The following is a 20,337-nucleotide window of genomic DNA, read 5'->3' as shown; positions in this document are numbered from 1 at the left end:
TGTTATGACGTGATGTAATGTATGTGTTGTACAATAATTTTTTAGCTAGTATTAATGATGTTAGAGAAATAGGGAGTAAAAAGAATTAGGGGAAAGTTTTTCTTAGAAGAATAAGGGGTAAATTATTTAAAGAAATACGAGGTAATAATTTTCAGGGAAGATAGTGTTAAGGATAGTGCTAAAATGATCTCTTTTGTGGTAAGTCTATAGAATAATGGTTAAAGAAAAAAAATTATGTATTAATATTAACTTTGGATTTGGACTACTAGCTTTTTCATTTTGAACTATTATTTTATGATCCATAGCATCGGTAAAACTTTTTGTTCTTGAGCCGGGTGATGTAGATTGACTTCTTTTAGACGAAGCTTAAACAGGTATATATATATATATAAAAAATGGTGGTAAAATTTTAGGGATAATTTAATTGGGTCGTGAGTGGCCGTTAGAATGTTGACTAAAATTTTAAATTACACGATTAAAAAAATTTTAGTAGTTAAAATGTTGACTCAAATTTTAACATTACGCGATGTAAATTTTTTTTAGTATTCTTGATTCACGTTTCGTATTCATGACTTTTCCTCATTTAACATTTTTAATGATTCAGCCACGATGAGCATCCTTAATAACAATATTGAATTGTATCGAAAATATATTGAAAAGCATCTGTAAAGAGCTCAAATAATACTTTAGGTGCGCTTAAATTAGATTTAAGAGGACTACCCTCACCTCTTCTTGGCAGAGCCATATATTGTTAACTCGCTGGTTTAAAATTTAATGAACTATGATTGTCAAAATATGTTTATAATTTTAAAAATATTTATATTATATCAAAATAAAACTTCATAAATATGATTGGAACCATCTCCTCTTTAAAAATCAATTAAATATATTTTTCAGCAACTGTTTTCTTTAAATTAATTCTAACTCTAGAAAATTTCTAATTTTTTTATAAGATAGTATTCTATAAATGATAAATTCTCAACTTTTTGTGTTATTATTATACTCCGCTGAAAATGATAGTTCAGCAGCCCGCCCACTCCAATTAATATATATTTCCCAAGCTACTCCTTTCCTTTTTTAAGAGGTTCTTACATATAAATATAAGAAAATTTACTTTCTTTTGCATTCGTATCGAGTCTAGGCTCGGTAGACGAATCGAGTTCTGCCACGTCGATACTATCCGCTGCCACAAACCGCGAACTTTTCGGCTTACTTGTGGTAATTTCGCCACCCTTAACATCACTAACTTTAGCATCTTTATTGAGTTTACTTATTTTGATTGCTCGTAAATCGTCTTTACTATCTTTGCTCGCTTTGCTCTCTTTGCTTTTACTTCTTGTCTTACCGCCATCTTTCTTCTTATCTTTATCCTTCTTTTTGTCAGGTGGGGCTGATTCACTTTTATCCCTGTTTTTTTTGTTGTTAGTTCCTTTCTGAGCAACAGTTTCGTTGCTATTGTTAGAATTCTTATTAAAGTCGTAATAATGAGATTGTTGTTCTGTTGCGCTAGATGAGGGTAAAGAATCGGAAGTAAAATCTGCAGTTTCACTAGAAGCACCCTCCTGAGGATCCGTATTAGAATGAATATGTGAATCTTCTATATCGGCATTAATACTTGATATTTGAGAAAGAATAGTTTGATCAGGACTATTGCTAATATCTCCCATATCTTCGATATCTTCAATTTAAAAATATAATCATTGATATCTAAAGAAAATTTAAAAAAATAAAATACCTCTTTAACCCTTCAATGCTTCGATAATAGAAATGATGTAGGTTCTGGTGGGGTCTAATAGATTGCAATTTTAAATATATATCTCCATTTAATTTTTGGCTATAAGATGGAACCAACCTTACACTTTATAAAATACTAATTTATTTTAAGTTATATTGCTTAGATGAAATATGATGAGGATAATTATAAGTTGTAGAATTAAGAAAGCTTACTTTTATTAAACTTCAAATATTAAATTTAAAAAAATATTATAATTTTAAATTTTAATCTTTATTCTTCAAAAACAAGATTTATACTAATAAATTCAAACATTAAAAAAATAAAGGATATTGAAATATGTTAATTTTGATACGCAAAATATTTATAGCATAAAGCATTAATATGCTCCAAAGAAACATAAAAAAAAATTCCATATTTGTGAAAAATATTTAGTTTCCTTATTCTTATTTCTATGACAAGTACCACACCTTTCACTTGAGTGGATAACATTCCCATTTTTCTCTTTACCTAATATATTGCAAATAGGTTCCTTAGAATGTCATGGCATTCTGATACTTCAATTTTTTACACTTCCAAATATGACCTAATTAGTTCCATTGACAAATTTTTTTATGAAATTACTTCTTGTAATGAATATTTTTAGGTGGCTATATTATTCGAATTAATTGTTAGTTTAGAAGTGTGCAAAAAATTGTTGGGGGCCATCGTTTTGACCTTCTTAATTGATGTTGGGGGCCATCGATTTGACTTTCTAAATTGAATAACTCATTTCTTTCTTTCTTTCTTTCTTTCTTTCTTTCTTTCTTTCTTTCTTTCTTTCTTTCTTTCTTTCTTTCTTAATATGTTATAATTTCAGGCTAGCCTGGGTAATTTGTATCAACATTTTTATTATGTTGGAAAGTTAATAGCATTATGCCATTTTTGCTTTCTTTGCAACATATAATGTTAGTTTTTAGATATTCACCTCAAATATATGAAAAAGATATATCATTTTATATATTTTTATTATATCAACTATTAGAATGTGCAAATATCATAGTAAATCTTATCCTCTCTTATCTAACAAGTTGGTCTAGGACCTGTCCATATCAAGCGCAGGTGAATTATACAGCGAGATTTGGAAAATAGGGGTTCAAACCTATCTACCATCTATGGGAAAAAACTCCAGGCTTATATAATATTATATTGGCTAAAATCTTAATCGAGCCTTACAAATCGACTCAAATAGGGCCGTTTAACAACATTACCTAGTAAGACATCATTATTAAATCAAATTTCGTTTCATTATTTTTATAATATAAATAGTAATAATGCATCTAAGAATTTTTACTTATCGTCGGTAAATCTGATCTGGAGTCATCTTCTGTATAATAATTTTAATAAATTTAGGATGAAATATTTATCGCATATATTAGTAAAATTTTCTTTTTCCAATCCCCTTCTTTCCCCATTTTTGCCATTTCCTTTTTTGTTAAATTTTAAAAATCACTCGTTTTATGAATGACAATATAGCGATCAAAATATTTTGATATTTTCAAAGTGAGACCATTTTGTTTGGTAATTAAATTTCTTTTATTGAGCAATGAACAGAGCAATATTAAATAATTTTAAATCGCAGGTTTTGCAATGCTCATCACTCAATAATTTATATCTTATCATGCGTTCAAATGTGATGCTTAAAAAATTGAACAATTTTGGCATTTAACATTGAATGCCTAATCACTAGAACACTCTATTTAGGGTGAAGCCTTACCTCTCATTCACAGTTAACTTAAATTCGTGGGAAATTATACAAAATATACTGTATTTTGTATTCTCCGCCGCGATTTTAGACTAACTGGGAATTCAGGGTAACTTTTATTCAAAGTTAGCATGTATTCGAGGCAAAATATACAATATATGCTCTATTTTTGTGTATTTTTCCATAACTTCGCCACGAATTCGCGCTAACTATGAATGCAGGGTTAGGCCTCGTTTAAAATATGTGTCCATTGCTAGAGTGACGCGACATGCCTCGCTGGGTATTTTCAAAAGCAAGTGACCCATTGCTTGTTTTTGGAAATTACCCATAGATGCGGGTGAGCGATACGCGCTTACTATAAACAAAATATATTTTATTTTTTTAAATACCTGTAAACCCTTTTTCGACAGTATCTTGAGATTGAGTATCATCCTCGGTAGATATCAATTCATCCCTTTTTGAGTCAAATTTATTTTCTAAGAAAAATAAGATAATTACGAAATTATTTTTTCAAAAATTAAAATATTATTTTCTAAAAAACCACGTTTGTTTAATTCATTTATATAATCCGAGGACGATTTTTAAAACTTTTAAAATCCGATTTAAACGGCAATGTATTCCAGCATGTTTAGAATAAGGGAGACCAGGACTAGTCGACACAAGGGGCTTGTCAGTTTAACGGATTTTATTTAAAAGGACAAGCTAAAAAATAACGAATTAATTATATAATAGCATTGTAATAAAAAAATTTTAATAATATAAAATATCAATATGCTTTGTATATAATTGAATGTTATAATTTTAATAGTAAAAAATTATAGATATAAACCTAGGAGATATTTGTATCGTTGTCAATTAAATTTTAATAAATTAATTCTAATTCAATTGCATAGTTTTGATTGTGTCAAGCCATTTAAAGAGCTTTCTAGTTCCCATGCTTCAGTGTGTATTTGAAAAACTTTGTTTGTGGATCTCAGAGACCTGCAGAGGTACCATTTGCACGGCCCGGCCCGGCTCGGATATTTTTTAAAAAAATTTTTTACGGCCCGGCCCGGCCCGGATTTAAAAATTTAAGGCGCGGCCCGGCTCGGATATTTTTAAAAAAAAATTTTACGGCCCGGCCCGGATTTAAAAATTTCAGGCCCGGCTCGGAATTTTTTAAAATTATATTCGACCTGGTATATACAAAAATTCACCTATGAGGTATTTTACCATATTATTCAGCGAGTATTATCGCTTATTATTTAAAAAATACATGTAAAAAGCTAATATTTTGAGAATATTATATTGAATTTATAAAAATTATAAAACTGTTATTTATAAAAATGGATATTTTGAGCATATACTATATTTTATATTGCATTTATAAAAATAAAACTAATATTCATAAAAATGGTAATAATATTTTGAGCATATACTATATTTTATATTGCATTTAAAAAAATAAAACTAATATTTAATTTATAAAAATGGAAAATATTTTGAGAATATAATATATTGTATTTAATTTACTATTTAATTTATAAAATAAAAATAAATCGCTATTTAAAAAAATGCATGTATAATAAATAGTATTTTGAAAATATAATCTAATTGCACAATATTAATATAATTTATTTTATAATATAAATTTTTAACAAAAGAAGATAACTGTATTATATAATATTGTAAAAAAAAATAATGAAAAATGTTGGATTAAAAACTTTCATGACTCAAGGTAAATATAATAAATGCAATAAATATTTGACAGTTTGCAAAGTAAAAAACCAGCATGATTGTCGAAACCCTATACTCAAGAAAGATATTAAAAATTCACAAATTATCATGAAGAAAGAGAAGCATATCTACCTTTTCAGGTTGAAGATTACTTCTTCTTTCTTCAAGAATTCTCCCAGTAGTGGAAAAATTCCGCTCGCTCACAACTTGCACTTGAAGCAGGAATTGCCAATTTTGCTAAAATTGAAAATTCGCTTTGATGAGCCGCCCACCACTCTAACAAATTATCCACCTTAAATGTTTCATCTATTTTTTTATTTATGTAATTACAATATTCATCATCGGATATTGACATATTACCAGAATTACCATCGCCCCATTTGTCATAAAACGATTCAGTTTGTTTAACAACAGTCGTAATTTGACTGGTCGATGGTATCTCATTTACTTCCTGAGCCTCTTGTAATTTAATATAATCTTTTATATAGTTTTCCGTCATCTTGCGATTATGTCCCTTACTACATACGTAATTGCTTGAATTTGGGACAGAGAAAAAGAGAAATAAAATGATACTTGTGTAAAACAAATTTTTCAATTAAAAAATGCTTTATATTAAGTAAAATCAATTTTATTTCTCCTTTTTCGCTTTGAAAGGTATTACAAACTTCAAGAAGTGATATTCCTTTATCTGATTGTTTTGGTAAAATATATAAAAATTTAGATATGAATTATAAAAAAATATATTAATAATACTTGAACATTGGGGCTTATTTAAGATATTCCTTTATTTGATTATTTTGGTAAAATATTTTGTAAAAAATTAGATATGAATTATAAAAAAATATATTAATACTTTGAATAAATTTGCAGGAAATTAATAATTAGATCGATCTCTGGGTGTTAGGTAGTGTTAACCATCACCCAATATTATATTAATCATAACTATAATATAATATAATCTTATAATCTTATAACCATTAACTCATAATGTAAAAATTTTTATAAAAAATATAAAGCCCGGCCCGGATATATTTTAAAAAAAAATTTTTAGGCACGGCCTGGCCCGGATATATTTAAAAATAAATTTTTAGGCCCGGCTTGGCCCGCCAGTTTTAAGGCCGGGCCTGGTTTAGGACCGGGCCTGCAGGTCTCTGGTGGATCTAAATAACCTTCAACTACTCAGAAACCCAAAAAAAATTTTAACGAAGCTAAAAATACATTTTTACAAATTATAAATTATCGAATCATTATTATAATTAAAAATTTATACTAAAAATTGTAAAATACCATGACTTAACTAAAAATAATTTTACAAAATCTAAAAATATCCAGTTAACGCGATTATCTCAATATAATTATGACTCAACTATGACATCTGCCCCCTTTTCTCCACCTTTGGAGACTCCAATAGTTGTTTATACTCCTCCTCTCCTACCCGTAACTCGGGCACATCATCTGACACTTATTAGCGACGGCTTCGCGACTCCCTTTTTTCCTCCCCCACAGGTATTTTCAAATCTATGTATAGTGATGTAGATTTAGGAACCCACTCGTTCGAACTACGATAATTAGCAAAGACATTGAGCCCCTAGCCAGCGAATGGAGGGCCTTGGCCAAAGAAGGAAAACCCGAGGCAATAAAAGTCCCAACGCGCAAGAGGTCCGTGAGTCGAACAATGGAAGAGTGGAGGAAAGCCTAGGATGTGAATCGGTGCTATGGATGTGAAGGCTGGACATATCAGAAGATGATGTCCGAGGGAGCGTTATGAACCTCAAGGAACGGCGCTTGTGGAGGAGGAAAAAAGGGAGTCGCAAAGCCGTCGCAAGGAAATGTCTGATGAAATGCCCGAGTTACGGGTAGGAGAGGAGGAGTATAAACAACTATTGGAGTCTCCAAAGGTGGGGAAAAAGGAGGAGATGTCATAGTTGAGTCATCATTATTTTGAGATAATAGTGTTAACTAGTTGTTTTTAGATTTTGTAAAATCATTTTTAGTTAAGTCATTGTATTTTACAATTTTTAGTATAAATTTTTAATTATAATTATGATGCGGGTTTGTAATTTTAAAAGAAGATATTTTTAGCTTGTTAATTTTTAATTACTTTTTTAAAATTACGCTGCAAATGGTATATTATATATGTTAGGGTCAATGTGTTATTTTCGGTAATGTACACATTACCTGATTATTTTAGGCAATGTGTTACGGTGGTAGGCAGGGTGAATTAGTTATTTAGGCAATGTACACATTGCCTGGTTTTTTAAGCAATGTATTATTTTTGTAATATTATATTATTAAAATTATTTTATTTATTATTAATAATTTTCTAAGATTATTATTTTACTTAATTTGTAATTTTTTTATATAATTTGTTTTAAATATAATATTTTTATAAAATGATTTTTGATCGCTAATTTTTAATATTTTTAATATTTTTTAATATTATTTTTTATGTATTTTTTACTGATATATCTTTTAATCGCTAATTTTTAATATTATTTTTTAATATTATTTTTTACATATTTTTTCCTGATATATTATTTTGATCGCTAAATATTATTTTAAAATAATTTTTAAGATATTTTTAAATATTTTCTAAGATTATTTTTTACGTATATTTTCCAGATATATCTTATGATCGTTAATTTTTTAAAAATATAAACATGATATATTAAAATTTCAGTGAAGATGTACCATAGAAAAGTTACAATTGCCATAATCGTTATTTTTGAACTTTTTTGAATTTTTTAAAATTAAATAGGTAAAAATATATATTATAAAGATATTAAATTAAAATTTTAGTAAAGATGTACCATAGAAAAGTGACAATTGTCATAATCTATATTTTTAAACTTTATTGAGTTTTTTTTAAATAAATAGGTAAAAATATATATTTCAAACTTTTTAAATTAAAATTTCAGTGAAGATGTACCATAGAAAAGTGACAATTGTCATAATCGTTATTTTTGAACCTTTTTGAATTTTTTTAAAATAAATAGGTAAAAATATATATTGTAAACAAGTTAAATTAAAATATCAATGAAAATGTACCATAGAAAAGTAACTAAACGGGGGGGGGGGGGGGGGGGGTAAAAATCCCTACTCCTTTTACCAAATCTAATTTGGTAAATATTATTTAAAAATTATAAAGTATTTACCCATATCAAAAAACTAAAAATGTGTAAAAATGTCATAAAAATAATAAGAAAATATTAAAAATACCGACCTCATAAAATTTGTGAGAAATTTTAAAAAAAAGTAAACCCAAATAAAATTTAAAATATAAACTGGCCAAAGGCCTTCAAAGAGGGAGTCTAACATTATTCAATTAAATATGTAAAAAAATTACCCAAAGGTTTTCACCTCTCGCAAAAATCTTAGATATACTGATAGTGTTTTGCATATAATCTTAGTTATTGTTTAGAATATTCCAAAAAACTTGTAATTTTAGATCCTTCATGAAGTGAATAAATATCTAAAATATATTTACTTTTAGATTTGAAATATAATGTCAGATATTATAGTTAGTTGATATATAAAATAATCGATGCAGGATTATTTATTTCAATATATTTAGCAGTAAACATTTTAGAAAAAGTAAATTAATTTAAAAAATGCTTTAATTATACATCTGCGAGCTATTATACATTATGTTAAAAAACATCTCCGACTGCTGTGAAGAGTAAAGTTTAATTATAATAGTGGAATTTTTTATTATTTTAAATCATTATTACAATCATAATAAATCTCACCGAAATTTTTATATCTCTCGTTTTTATAAAATCAATTAACGATTTGCACAAAAATAACTCATCATTAATTTTGATTATGATAATTAAAAGGGAATTTAGGAATTTTGTTTAAATTTAACATGTTTACAATATATTTTTACCTATTTACTTTTAAAAAACTCAAAAAAGTTTAATAATATAGATTATGACAATTGTCACTTTTCTATGGTACATCTTCACTGAAATTTTAATTTAACTTGTTTACAATATATATTTTTACCTATTTACTTTAAAAAAATTCAAAAAAGTACAAAAATAGAGATTATAACAATTGTCACTTTTCTATGGTACATCTTCATTGAAATTTTAATTCAACTTGTTTTCAATGTATTTTTTTACATTTGCTTTAAAAAAATTCAAAAAAGTTCAACAATAACGATTATGACAATTGTCACTTTTCTATGGTACATCTTCACTGAAATTTTAATTTAACTTGTTTACAATACAATATATATTTTTTAGATTATGACAATTGTCACTTATGGTACATCTTTACTGCAATTTTAATTTAACATGTTTACAATATATATTTTTACCCATTTGCTTTAAAAAAGTTCAAAAATAACGAATATGACAATTGTCACTTTTTATAGTATAACTTCACTCAAATTTTAATATAACATGTTTACAAAACATATTTTTACCTAAAAATAGCGATCAAAAGATATATCAGAAAAAAAGTACATATAAAATTAATATATTAAAAATCCTATAAAAATAATATATATTCAAAATTATTTACGATCAAAAGATGACCAGAAAAAAAGTACGTAAAAATTAATATATAAAAATATTTACGATCAAAGATGTATCAGATTTAAAGTACCTAAAAAATTGAATGATAAACATAGGATGGAAAATCCTATGAGGTTGGAAAATAGGGATTTCAGGATTTCTATCTGCAATATTTGTCGAGGGATATAAAAAATTATTTAAAAAATTTATGTATAAAACAATTATCAATCAAAAAATTTATTAAAAATAATAATATAACAAATTAAAATAAATTATTTTAGATAAATATATTAAAAAATTTTTAAAAAAATATATTCATAAATATTTACTATCAAAAGATGTACCAGAAAAAAATACGTAAAAAATAAATATATAAAAATATTTACGATCAAAAGATGTATCAGAAAAAAGGTACCTAAGAAATTAACATATAAAAAATCATTTAAAAAATTTATGTTTAAAACAATAAAAACATTGACAATCTTCTTAAAAACATTATTTAAAAAATATATCTAATAAAATCTATAAATTATATAAATAATAAATTTATAAATAATAAATTCCTCTCAAATAAATATTAAATTAATATCAAATAAATAATAAATTGATCTTTAAAATAAATAATAAATTTATTAATTTGTAAAATAAAATATATTGCCTAAAAAACCAGGCAATGTACACTTTGCCTGGTTATTTAGGCAATGTATTCACCCTGCCTACCACCGTAACACATTGCCTAAAATAGTCAGGCAATGTGTACATTGCCGAAAATAACACATCGACGCTAACATGTATATAAATAAAACATTGTCCATGAAATAATCAAATAATAATATTAAGTATCCTATATAAGAATTAATAAACTAGTGGGTTTGGAGCTTGTTGGCGCAAAAATTCACTTATATTAGAATCAATCTTAAAATAAAATTATATAAAACGTTTAAAATATTTATAGATGTGTAATGTTAGGTAAGTGTTTGAGTTATTTCATAGTATTTCGTAAATTCAAATACATCAATTATTTTCGGATCTATAATAATTTTGAAAAAAATTTAGAGCCCTGGTCTCTTCTACTAACCCTATAAATTAGACAATTTTCGCCATTAATTTTGGTCTTTTTTTTGAATTTATATTAAAAATCTATATAAAAATCAATATAAAATATGAGTAGTTTATAAAGTTCATTGCAAAATTTGTTTAAAATTTACTGTGGGTAATCTATAAAAGCAGGAATACATTTCCAGCAAAATCAAATGCTTAAAATTTAAATCGTCCCCATTAAATAATTAATCGATTCCGAATCCCTAAGGCTAATGCGACTATATATATATATAACCAAATAAATTTCTTAGAGGATTCCATACCAAAATATTTTTTAAAGTAAAATTAAATCATATTTTTGCTCATAAAAAGGAGTTAAAGCTCAGTAATAATTGTCATGATTGTCTTATAAAACTAAAATATTATATATTTTAAAAAAATGGAGCATAGGCCCTGTTTGGAGTATAGTATGTTCTCCTTATTTAAATATTGAAGTTTTATAACTTTGCATATTCAAATTTAAAGATTTTGCTTTTTAGTATTTATTTTTTCGTACAGGATCCCGCCCATTCGAAAATTCTTATATTTAAATCACGCCCCATTGCGCCCTATCTAATCTTACAACTTCCTTAAAAACTATTAATACGCTCTATCTAATCGTATAATTAGTATAATTCCCATTGCACCCTATCTAATCATAACACTATACTTAGAAATTCCATTAACTTTACAAATTAACTGTGTGTAAAGGCTAGAGAAGGTAGAGAGTGATAAAATCTTCCGACCCTGCTATAGTTATATACAAATAAATCATTCCTTATAAGAAGAGATCAAGTTCTCGAGTTGAGTTGCTAATTTTTTTTATTTTAAACTAGGAGAGCAAATATAAGTATTAATCGCCAGCCGGACAAGTAATTTTATAATCCAATTAAATTTTATCTGCATTTTTTTTTATTTTGTTAATGACATGGTTACGGAAGGCAACGCTAGTATTTATAGAACACGTCTCTTTATAAATTTATAAATGATGCCATGCAATCGTTTAAAATTTTATGACCTATCCTTAAAAAAATACTTTTTGTATATTTTTATATTCTTTTCATAGAATTAAGATTATTATTAATTTCATCATTTTAAAATAAAATAATTATTAAACAAATCGGAAATCATCGAAAGTTGTCAAATCCAAAAAAAAATTAAATAATTTAAAAAATAATTGGAATCGCAAAAAAATAATTTAAAAAATAAGACCCGTTAATATCAGCACATAGGGGTAGCCGGGGGGGGGGGGGGCAAGGGGAAATTCCCCACTACCTTAGAAATTTATCACTTTTTGTGAATATCATTTTAAGCTAATAAAAATATCCTCCTTAGTCCTCTCCCCACCCCCTGTTCCCCCAAAATATATGCATATACCTTAAACTATTGATTATAATTCATACTTTTGGGAAAAAAGCTTATATATAAAAAAAGTGAATCCAAAAATGTTTATTAGGAAATAAAATATAAGCCAAAGATAAGTCTTAAGACAAAAGTGGAATGTGATATAATTATACTATTAATAGATTCCTAAAATTACTAAATAATATAATATCTCAAATATAATTTTTTATAAAGTGAGTAACTTTAACTTATTTTTCTTAATAAAATAAAAAATAATTATAAAATTATAAATTAAATTATAAATTAAGTAAAAATTAACTCAAAATACATGTAATATTATGTGTCGTAGATTTACAGTATATCTAATTTTATCTAATATCGTATGACAATCAAATAACCTTTACCAATAGAGAATTATATATTTTACAGAAACTAAAGAATATTGATAAGGACATCAGAAAATATATTTTAAAGAATGTAAATGAAAAATAATAATTCTATATTTCAGTAGAGTTAATATATAATAAGGTATATCCATTGTGGGATGAATAATAATATGTTTAATTTTCAGTAATATTTTAAATAAATAGATGGCGTTAAAGATTTAAATGCAAATATTAGTAAATTTTATTAAAATATTAAATGTAATATATTCTATAACTTTCAAATATGTCTGTAGAAGTGGCATTTTACCTAATATTTTGTAACCAATTCTATATAATAGAGAAATTTTATAAAGAAATTTCTTATACTTGTTGGAAAATTTTTACCAAGATTTTGTATTAATGTATATATATATATATGTAATTTATTATATTTTATATAAACTAATAAAAAAAAAATATTCCCTATATGTTCCATGTTCCAGGCTTATATTTTGATATAATCTATTAACCAATTTCTTATATTTTAAATAAAGATAATATTTTTTTTATTAAAATTAACATTATATCTTGCAAAAATATTGTACAACTATATATAAACTAAGAAAACACGGCCAAAGGCCAGGCAAAAGTGAGCCAAAGGCCCGCCCAAATTGAGGTCTGGGGGCGAAGCCCCCAACAAATTTTTAATTCCCCCCCCCCTTTCTTAGGAAAATTCTGGCTACGCCTATGTATCAGCAACTGTTTACGTGGCCCATAATAGCCCAAATATTTTAAGAACGGCATCTTTAATTCATATTATAAAAGTTATTCACTACATGTTACACTAGAGCAATCGATATATCCAAGACCTTAATGTAAATAACAAGTTAAAAGAAACAAGTCTCTCCCTTCTATAATTCATTTATATTTTCTCATACCTTTAGATTAATCATTAAATTTTGTATAATGTTATATATATTTACTTCTAATTGTATCGGGCTCTACATATGTTTCATTCAAGTTACCTGTAGAATTTCTGGAATTAGTTTCTTTTGAAGGGCTAGATTTGGAATCATCGCCTTCACTCTCGAACTGGAAAGAAGGTTTATGAGAGTTTCTACTCGAAAATCTAAAAAAAAAAATAAACGTGATTAAGATGTTTTAAAAATAAGGATTACAATTAAAATTAAGAAATATGTATTATATGTTTAACGATAATTTGCTTATAAAGGCAAGGTGTGTACTAAATATAAAATCTAGGAAATTGTATTCCCACATTTAAATACCTACTTATGTATTTCAAACATTTCTATATGATATATTTAGTGATTCCGAACATTACCGGTTTACATATATATTTAAATTGACTAAAATTATATCATATATTGTAATAATTAATCTTTCTTTCTTTCTTTCTTTCTTTCTTTCTTTCTTTCTTTCTTTCTTTCTTTCTTTCTTTCTTTCTTTCTTTCTTTCTTTCTTTCTTTCTTTCTTTTTTCTTTGTTTCATTCTTTCTTTCTTTCTTTCTTTCGAATAAATCGTATACCTCCGCTTAATAGGGTGAGGTTGTCCTATAACAATGGGCAGATTTAAACGGATATAATTCATGCAAACCTTGCTTTGCGGTTTAGCCGTAATTTTAAATGAAGGTGGTACATCGCCGCTAAAATAAAAGGTTAAATAAATTATATTTAAAAATTAAATTAATTTAATTGGTGCTAATAATTCAATTAAGGTAAAATATTTTTGTAAAATGTAGAAATTTCATAATTAGTATGTCTAAATAATTTGTTAAATTAAAGAAAATGTTCGATTTATAAAAGGCAATTTTTAAAAATATATATGTATATATAAATATATATATTTTAAAAAATTAGTTAGGGAATATGGCATAAATGTCATTTAGCAAGGGTTGTTGTAAATATTATTACGCATACCTCGAGGGTATTTTTGTGATCACGATATTTTCTTCTTTAGCGTTACGCACATTTTCAAAAACGCCAATCGGTCTTTCAACCCAATAAGGTATGTTTCGACTCATGTTACTTTTGGACAAAAATAATTAAATTTATATAAAATTATGAGCAATAATATACACTTTTGAGTTGAGTTTTGAAATATTGTTATGATTATAAAAATGTTTAACAAAATTTATAAAGTAGAAATATAATACAATATCCGTTAGGCAAAAGTTAGTGACGTATCTTAGATTTTGTTTTGGGAGGGGGAGGGGTCAATAAATAGGCCGCTCTATATTCTCTATATATCATTATATTATGATCAAAAATAAACCTAACACAATAGCAAAGATATTGAAGTTCTTTTCAGTCTTAAAATGACATAAAATGGTGTTGATGCATATTAATACAAAAGTTGTAGTATATAATTGAAAAGGATAAAAAAAATTTTAACTAACACTCCAAATGGTTCGTAGCCTTCTTTGAGCCCGTAATTGGTAAAATATTTTAAGGTTCTAACATCGTTTCCGAAATTGAGCTTGACTCGTTGATCAACTCCTAGGCTGAAGACCGGGATATAACCGCCTTAGAAATTAAAAATTTTAATCTGAAGATTATATTATTTTTAAATTACAGAGTAAGTTTATATTCTAAAGTATAACTTCAAATTTGCGAATACACAATTTGAAATGAGGTATTTCAAGATTAAAATAAAAAATGTGATAATTTAACAAATCAGGGTTAAATACTTTATATAGGAGAATTGTGTCTAAAGAAAAGAAAAATGGATAAAATTTTGCTCTTAGTGATAAGGTTTTTTAAAAAAAATGTAACGAATCTAAACATTTACGAATCTAAATTTTGCAAATCGAAATATTTTTTTAACATACATATCGTTGGGGGGGAGGGGGGTGTAATGAATTATTCTTCATAAAGACTTTTAGATTTTTGTTAAATTATGAAGGAATTCATCTCATCCAAAAAATTCGGAAGGAAATGGAAACCTTTAAATGAAATATGACAATCATCCATCTGTCCATGACCAACCACCCTTCCTTTATCTATAAACCATTATTCATTTTTTTAAATTAATTAATTTTATATTTTAATTTATAATTGAATCCTTAAAAAATATATATAGATAACCTTCCATGGTAGGATTGATGGATTCGAATGCCAGTTCATTGCCGTTGGTAGCTAGATCAGATATCGGTTCACCGTTGACCGTAAAAACTACATTCAGATCGTGTAAATCAACTAAACACCCGATCACATCGTCTGCCCTCCACACCTTCCCGCTATTAAAAGATTCCCCCGATCCGTCGTGCCATTTATGACCTGTGTGACAATCTAGGATGTAAGAAAGTTCATCCATGCCCAGAGGTTTCAAATGAGAGCAATTCGGGGAGGCCCATCCGCATTTAACGTAAGGTCCCGCATCAGGATTGGTAGTGTTTTTACTGAGAACCTCAATCTCGTAATACCTTTTTCATTGGTGGATGATATTTTTTGAGAATTAAAGATTTTTACATAATCATCCTACAAACTCTAAAACCATATTCTCGTTCATATTATTATTAAAACAATTCTGTTTAGATCAGTCTATTTAGATTGGACACCCTATTCTGTTTGGCTATAAGTGTGTACAAATCTAAATAGCTCTTTTCTTTTCATTCTGTTTATTTAAAGTGTGCTAAATATCGATTTTATTAGAAAGCATAGGGTTATTATTGTTTTTTTAATTATTATTAGATAATTAAATATTAATTGGTTTTTTTTTTCCTTAACGCGTAGAATTATGTTGTTTTATTATTATTATTATTATTTTTTGATGATTATGTTTTAGTTGTAGAAAAGATATATTTATATATAGAAAAAAAAAAGAAATAAATTCATTATTACGATTTTATATTTTTTAAGAAAAAAGATAGAAATAAAAATTATTATTTGCATTTGATATTGTTTTAAAAGAAATAAAATATAAATTAAAGGAAAATTAAAAATATTGTTTTAAAAGAAAGAAAAATATAAGTTAAAATATAATAAAAAAAGAAACAAGGTGAAAACTTAAGCTATATAGATGGTTAAACAGATTTATGTTTAGAAATAATACGAACCGAGGCATGGCCTAAGATCCTAAAATAGAAGAACTACATTTTACTAAAACTTGGGTGACTATTAAAAGTGGTGAGGCAAATGGTCATTTTTAGAAAAGTATCTATAATTTTTATGTAAAATGTTTTCTTAAATAATCTTTATTTTTGGTATGAGCAATGTCTACATGAATAGCTTTAAGGCAATTTGCTTCCGTATATCTTACAGACTAGTATGGGGCAGGCTTTGGTTTAAATAGTTAAAATAATACTTGAGGGGATAGGAGAAGGACCCGGTGATTCATTTCAAAAGTGAATAAATGTATTTCTAAAATAATTAAAAGAGTATAATTTTACCATTTGCCATGAGCGACCGCATAGGTTTTTTCGGCTCTAAAGGTACGGTATTCAAAGTTTTTGGTGGAATTGGTGTTCATGAATATATCTTTTATATAAAAAAATATATATTTAGAAGTTTAAAGAAAACTATAGATTTATATTTTATAAAATAATTAGTTTTTAACTTTTTTCCTTGCCCTCTGGAGGAATTTCTATGCTACCGCCATAAGCAATTATGGTTTTAATCGATTCTTGAGCGATTTCTCTATTGGACAATAAATCATTTTTTTAAAGCTTATACACATTATAATAAAAAAAAAATTATTTAAAAGTAGTTTCTAAAATTGATCTCCCAACATACCTTTAAAGAGACTTTAGATCAGAGTTAGAAGGAGAAAAAAAATTTCAAATATTTCAAGATTTTTTTTATGCCCAAATTTGTGAGCAAAAAATCATTAAAGTTCATAAAATTGTAGATTTTTTAAGAAGATCAAAATCATTTTTTTAAAAAAATTGTGATGTCGTAATTAGATTTTCTATGAATAAATTTAGGAAAAGTTTACTAATAAAAGATTTGATATTATAGGTAAAATTTGAGCAAAAAAACTTATTTAAAAATTCTCAAAAAAATCTTCAGAGATCAAGATCTTTGAAGAGTTATTATTTTAAAAAGCATTTCAAACTCTGTTTTAATTAATAACCACCATATCCCAGCTTAGTGAACTCCTCTAATTTCCTTGATGTATAAAAAAATATATAATTTTTCCATTATAAATTTATTTAAATTCAATTATTATTTTTTTTCTGTCTTACATATCTGTGTTATAAGATTATTATAAATTATATATATACAAAAAAAGAAAACATAATTAATATTAAATTATAAATACTAATACTCGTTTGCTTGTTTGATAAATTTTGGGATGTGTTTATATGCCAGTAAAAATGGGGTCCTCTTCAATTTGTCATCCTAAGCCCAAAAAAAAATAAATATTTAAAATTTATAACTTTCCAATCTATTTTAAAAAAAAAATTATTAAGAAAATATATATATAATTATAGGTAACCGAAACCCAACTGTTATTTTTGATTTTGTAAGGAGAAGCAAAATTTTTAACAAGTGTTTGTTTCACTGTTAAACGGCCCGGGCCGATTTTTAACAAAGGCCCGAAGATTTTAGCAAAAATAATATTATGTAAGATTCGAGATTCATATAATAATACCTAGACTGACGATGCATTCATTAAAAGTGCACATCAATGAAAACAGCTGGGGACGCCATTTTGATTACCCATATCATTATTAAAAATTTTAAACGAGAGGCCAATTTATTCCTATGTCTGACGCAAACTTTATTAAAGCATTGCCTGAATCGAGATAATATGGAAGCAAGTTATCAATTTAATAGTAGTTTTTATCATGAGAATAATTACTATATGGGTTACCAAAATGACGGGTCCAGCTGATTTGCGTTCAAGACGCTTATGCGTTATTATGAATGTTCTGCCATCTAAGTGCAAAATCATCAGGCTTACATAATATTATAATGGCTAAAATCTTAATCTTAGCCTGTTTATAAAAATCGACACAGTTTAACAACACTATCTTTTACTATGTAAGGTCCGTAACTCCAACCATTTGATATTCTGTCTTGGGCCCATATATTATGCAAGTTTTCGGCTAGGGCCAGAGTTAAATTATCTATTATGGGGTTATCTGGAATCCCAGTCAAATCTAGCGGTGCTGGCTTGAAAGAATTTGACATCTGATAACTTATTTATATTATATAAAAAATTAATTTTATTACATAGTCTTGCTTTTCCCCAGAACCTTATCAAAAAAAAATAGAGTGTCTTTTATCCTGTTTATTTAAATTGAAAACAAATAGCACCATGAATTTTTCCAATTTTATTTATAAAAAATGAACACCAAATACGTATTTTTTTTGATGATATTTTTGTTAAAGATTATTTCTTTTCACCTGTTTTTATACAGCTTTCTAAACGACCAAGTTTTTTAAAAAAAATTGGTCTCAATAAATAATTTGATGATCAACTTAGAGGTTTAATAAATTTTTAGGTTAAAAACTTGGCTAATATTGATGGCCAAAGTTAAGTGATTAAACAACCGTATAATTATATATTTGGGTTAACTTATAATTATATTTTGTTGCACCTTTTATCAATATTTTATAACAAAAATATATATTGTTAACTTTTAAAAAGAAATTTATTTATTATTATTTAAATTTTTATAATGATAAAGGAAATTTTCAATTGATTACTTGATAGGTAGTCTTTGTATTTTAATTTTGGTGTTGGGATTCTTCAATATTATGTTGTATCCAAGAGCCATTATGTACCTTATATTATATTAATTAGATTTATGAAATATCATTATCAACAGAGACTTACCATGGGCCTAAATTTTTTGATCAAGCCCTACTGAGAAAATTTTTTTAGGCCAGACCAGGCCCGGCCTTAATTCAATATTAAAAAAATCCTCAAACCCATATTAAGTTTCAAAAAATTTCCCCAAGCCTATATCCAATAATTTAAATTGTATTAAATAAAAAAAACAATATTTAAGTGTATTTATTTAGGCAATCTTTTTGTTTGCAATACTGAAATTTTTTATTATTATAGGAAAAATATTGCGATATTTTTTTAATTTAGAAAATGTTTTAAATATAAAGAAATTTTTAAGGCCCGCTAAAAAATATTGTACTAGGCCCATACCCGGCTCAATGAAGGTCTCTGGTTCACATACACATATGTTACTTAAACAATATAGATTTTAATATATTAAATAGGCTGGGAGGTTTTTAATTTTGTAGACTAAATAGTTCATATACAAAAAAAACGTATTTAATTCATCATAAAAATTGAACTCTCCTTCGCTCCATTATTATATTAATTAAACTTATTTTTAAATTAAACCCATTTTAAGATAAATTGAAAAATTTATAATGCATAATACAGAATATATTTAAAAAAAAAAAAATTAACATTACTTGAAAGTATCAAGCGCTTGTTGTAAATCGTAAGTTTTTTCGATGGCAGGTAAATTTTCATAAGATATCAAATAAGGATGCGTTTTCTGCGAGTCACTCCTTTCGGTCCCGTATATCCACGCCTGTTCTATCTTACTTTTTGCCCATAATTCGTGAAGATTTTCGGCTAGTTTTTTCTTGATATCCTCTAATTGTACTGGAAATATTATCTTTCATTATATAGAGAAAAAATTTTTTTTAACATTTATTTTTCTCCAAGCCCAATAACCAAGCAAGGAGGATAGTGCATCAAAATGATATAGGGGTATAACTTATGGGAGTGTATCACTCCTCACTGTAGTAATTGGAAGAGTATATTACATCACTCCTCTTAAACGTTTTTTATCGTATATTGGTAATAAATATTATTAATTTAAGTATTATATAAAAA

The 20,337-nt window shown here is 26.3% G+C and overlaps 1 protein-coding gene across 6 annotated transcripts in view; it reads right to left on the bottom strand.

The window, feature by feature from the left end:
- LOC135922234 (ryanodine receptor-like) overlaps window positions 1–20,337 on the bottom strand; it is a 98,502-nt gene that overhangs the window by 54,988 nt on the left and 23,177 nt on the right. For all 6 annotated transcript variants that reach the window (XR_010570801.1, XR_010570802.1, XM_065456646.1 and 3 more), the window contains 15 exons: window positions 19,908–20,116; window positions 19,179–19,256; window positions 18,507–18,666; window positions 17,791–17,864; window positions 17,080–17,159; window positions 16,913–17,000; window positions 15,609–15,946; window positions 14,921–15,047; window positions 14,442–14,549; window positions 14,051–14,167; window positions 13,488–13,633; window positions 3,866–3,952; window positions 3,066–3,098; window positions 1,115–1,678; window positions 251–365 (listed from right to left, as the gene is read on the bottom strand). Coding sequence is in view for 4 of the 6 variants with exons in the window: in XM_065456646.1 (XP_065312718.1) it covers window positions 251–365; window positions 1,115–1,678; window positions 3,066–3,098; window positions 3,866–3,952; window positions 13,488–13,633; window positions 14,051–14,167; window positions 14,442–14,549; window positions 14,921–15,047; window positions 15,609–15,946; window positions 16,913–17,000; window positions 17,080–17,159; window positions 17,791–17,864; window positions 18,507–18,666; window positions 19,179–19,256; window positions 19,908–20,116 (2,324 nt within the window). In the remaining 2 variants the exon portion in view is untranslated. The remainder of the gene's footprint in view (window positions 1–250; window positions 366–1,114; window positions 1,679–3,065; window positions 3,099–3,865; window positions 3,953–13,487; window positions 13,634–14,050; window positions 14,168–14,441; window positions 14,550–14,920; window positions 15,048–15,608; window positions 15,947–16,912; window positions 17,001–17,079; window positions 17,160–17,790; window positions 17,865–18,506; window positions 18,667–19,178; window positions 19,257–19,907; window positions 20,117–20,337) is intronic.

Source organism: Gordionus sp. m RMFG-2023, chromosome 1 (assembly GCF_954871325.1).
Source record: "Gordionus sp. m RMFG-2023 chromosome 1, tfGorSpeb1-WG-v2, whole genome shotgun sequence".
Taxonomy (NCBI): Eukaryota; Metazoa; Nematomorpha; class Gordioida; order Chordodea; family Parachordodidae; genus Gordionus; species Gordionus sp. m RMFG-2023.
The sequence above is the reverse complement of the archived record's forward strand: the minus strand, read 5'-3'. Positions and strand labels throughout refer to the sequence as shown.